This window comes from Phanerochaete carnosa, assembly GCF_000300595.1.
Source record: "Phanerochaete carnosa HHB-10118-sp unplaced genomic scaffold PHACAscaffold_259, whole genome shotgun sequence".
Lineage (NCBI taxonomy): Eukaryota > Fungi > Basidiomycota > Agaricomycetes > Polyporales > Phanerochaetaceae > Phanerochaete > Phanerochaete carnosa.
Window position 1 is genome coordinate 1 of NW_006767886.1, and position 2,269 is coordinate 2,269.

General features: G+C 55.2%; 1 protein-coding gene across 1 annotated transcript; it reads right to left on the reverse strand.

The window, feature by feature from the left end:
- Positions 1 to 74: 74 nt before the first annotated feature.
- Positions 75 to 2,179, reverse strand: PHACADRAFT_202384 (uncharacterized protein; the record flags this gene model as incomplete). Its single annotated transcript, XM_007402591.1, has 7 exons — positions 75 to 304; positions 366 to 386; positions 439 to 466; positions 518 to 615; positions 1,689 to 1,718; positions 1,772 to 1,832; positions 1,895 to 2,179. The coding sequence occupies 7 exons, from the start codon at positions 2,177 to 2,179 to the stop codon at positions 75 to 77; spliced, it is 753 nt and encodes a 250-aa protein (XP_007402653.1).
- Positions 2,180 to 2,269: the final 90 nt, after the last annotated feature.

Sequence of the window (2,269 nt, forward strand, 5' to 3'; positions counted from 1 at the left end):
CCCGTGCAACGAGTCTGTAACAGCTGACACTGCTCACTGTTCAGTAACGCCATGTGTTGTCTTCAGGCGAACCGTCAAACTGCAGCGCACTCGATGAACGAGTCCGCGGTCTCCGCAGGGCAGCTGAGATATCCTTCGGTGTCGCCTTCACCATCGATGATCAGCCTGGCGACTCTGCCCGGCGGCATGGGCTGCTTGAGCACCTGGCTAATCTTGATGGGATGACCAATGGGCGCAGGTCTGACATGTGGTGCACCGTCGTCAGCGGGAAAATCGGTCGCCACGATACGCATGGGAGGGGGGCCTGATGGAAGCTTTGCCGCCAGTCATGGGCCGCAAGTAAGCGCAGGCGCAGCTACGCTCACATCCCGGGTCAAATTGTTGATCTACGCGATACGGTGTCCCGGGCCCCAGACGTCGCGATTGCCTTCGGCTTACCGGTGCTGCCACTAACGAGCCAGTCTGACTGTGCAAACCCTTATAAGTTTACATATTTGAGCACAAAGAAATGACATACTACACGGCAGTTATTGTCCTCGACGACCGTCAAATTACTACAGACGGACGACTTGGACATGAAGATCACCAAGGTCTTCTCCGCAATGCTACGAGACTCTGCGGCATGTCAGCCTGAGCGTGATCCGCACGTACATGTTGTCCAATCAATGAATCATCTACACGTACATTATGCTTATTTGTGTCATGCTGAGTTGTTGGAAATAAGTAACATACCGTCGAAAGATTAGAACGAGATGATGATGAGCAAGTGGGAATAGCACCTTAGTGGACCCTCCAGCGCATCGCTGACGAGATGGGCACTGGCTTCAGGCATTCAACAAATTGGAGCGCGAGGGGGACGCCGTAGCTAGTGGGTGCGAGCTCGCAAAGTGGATTGCCAAATTGTAGTGATGCTATCATTGCCGCCAGTAGGGCTGAATTTAACCCAGTACAGGAGAGGCCCTGAGCCGGGCGACGTCGAACCATCAATGGGAATACTGATGGCAAAAGCTGACATGCGGGCCGGTGGAGGTGGCCGCTGCGAAGTTGAAATAGAAATTGCCTGCAGCCCGCAAGCGTCGCCTACCCAGGTCGGCATCTTGGCACAGCCAACCCAGACTCGTGCTGCAACTGGCCCGACCCATCATTGTTGGTGCTGGCCGTTATCGGGTGGGTGTGCAGCTGGGAAGAGCACAGCGTGGAGGTATATAGGGCCGGTCAAGGCAGAATGACGTGTGAGGGGTGTTGTTCACTTGTAGAGTAGACCCAATGAGTGCTAGGGGAATGGCGCGACGAGTGGGACGCACCTTCGGACACGAGGACACAGGAGCTGATGATGGACGAAAACTGACATCTTGTGGGCAATGCATTGTTCTCAAGTCAGCGCTTTGATTTTCTTCCGCGTGAGGAGGAAGTGGAGCGTGGAAACGGCTTGCTTTAGCATTACTCGTGACTACCATTCTGAAGGAGATTTAGTGCCTGCTTTTGACCTGGTGAGAGCGGACTTGACGCAGGTGGCGCAGGAGCCCAGCCACACACCTTTGCCTTCTAGCCAGACAGGTCCAGCAGTGTCTCCGCTTGATCCATACCACATCTCTGCTCGATTGATGTTTCTAAGGGCCGAGCACCAGGCCTTCAAGCTTCAGGCTTAAGTATGGACAGCAGGGCTAGAGGTTTGTGAAGGCGCTCACTGGCAGGTGTAGCTGACTGCTCGGGCAAGACTGCTGAGCCTTGAGATCAGGAAGGTCAAATGGACGATCCGGACATAACTGACCGGGAGATGCAACAGGCGAGTTGCTGATGTTGGCCGGCTCATTCTGAGACGCTTCTAATACCTGCGCAGTGCTGCAATATCAGTCTGGGACAAAGAACAAAGAAGTCATGAGGTTGTCCTCACCTGGTGCCTGGCGAGAAGAAGCTGCAGAGGTGGCAACTCTCCCACGTCCGCGTCCACGCCCACGCCCTCCAGTGACGTGTTCAGGATCTGCTCGGACCACATCATCGCGCACGTGTGCTTCCCCGTGTAGTCGCCCTTGTTCTCCTCAGTCTCAGTCCATTGAGCCGCGTAGTCCCTGCCAGGGTTGTCCAGCGAGAGGGGCAGGTCGAGGATGATGTGGAGGCATGATGTGGAGGTTGAAGCAGGTGAGGATGCAATGTGTTCGTGGGAGAAGAGCTTGATCATGAGGTTGATGTAGCGCTTTGTCTGCTCGTCGGGCTCACCCTTGCCAAAGAACGAGTCGAGGCGAGAGAAACGTGCAGCTGTGGACCATCG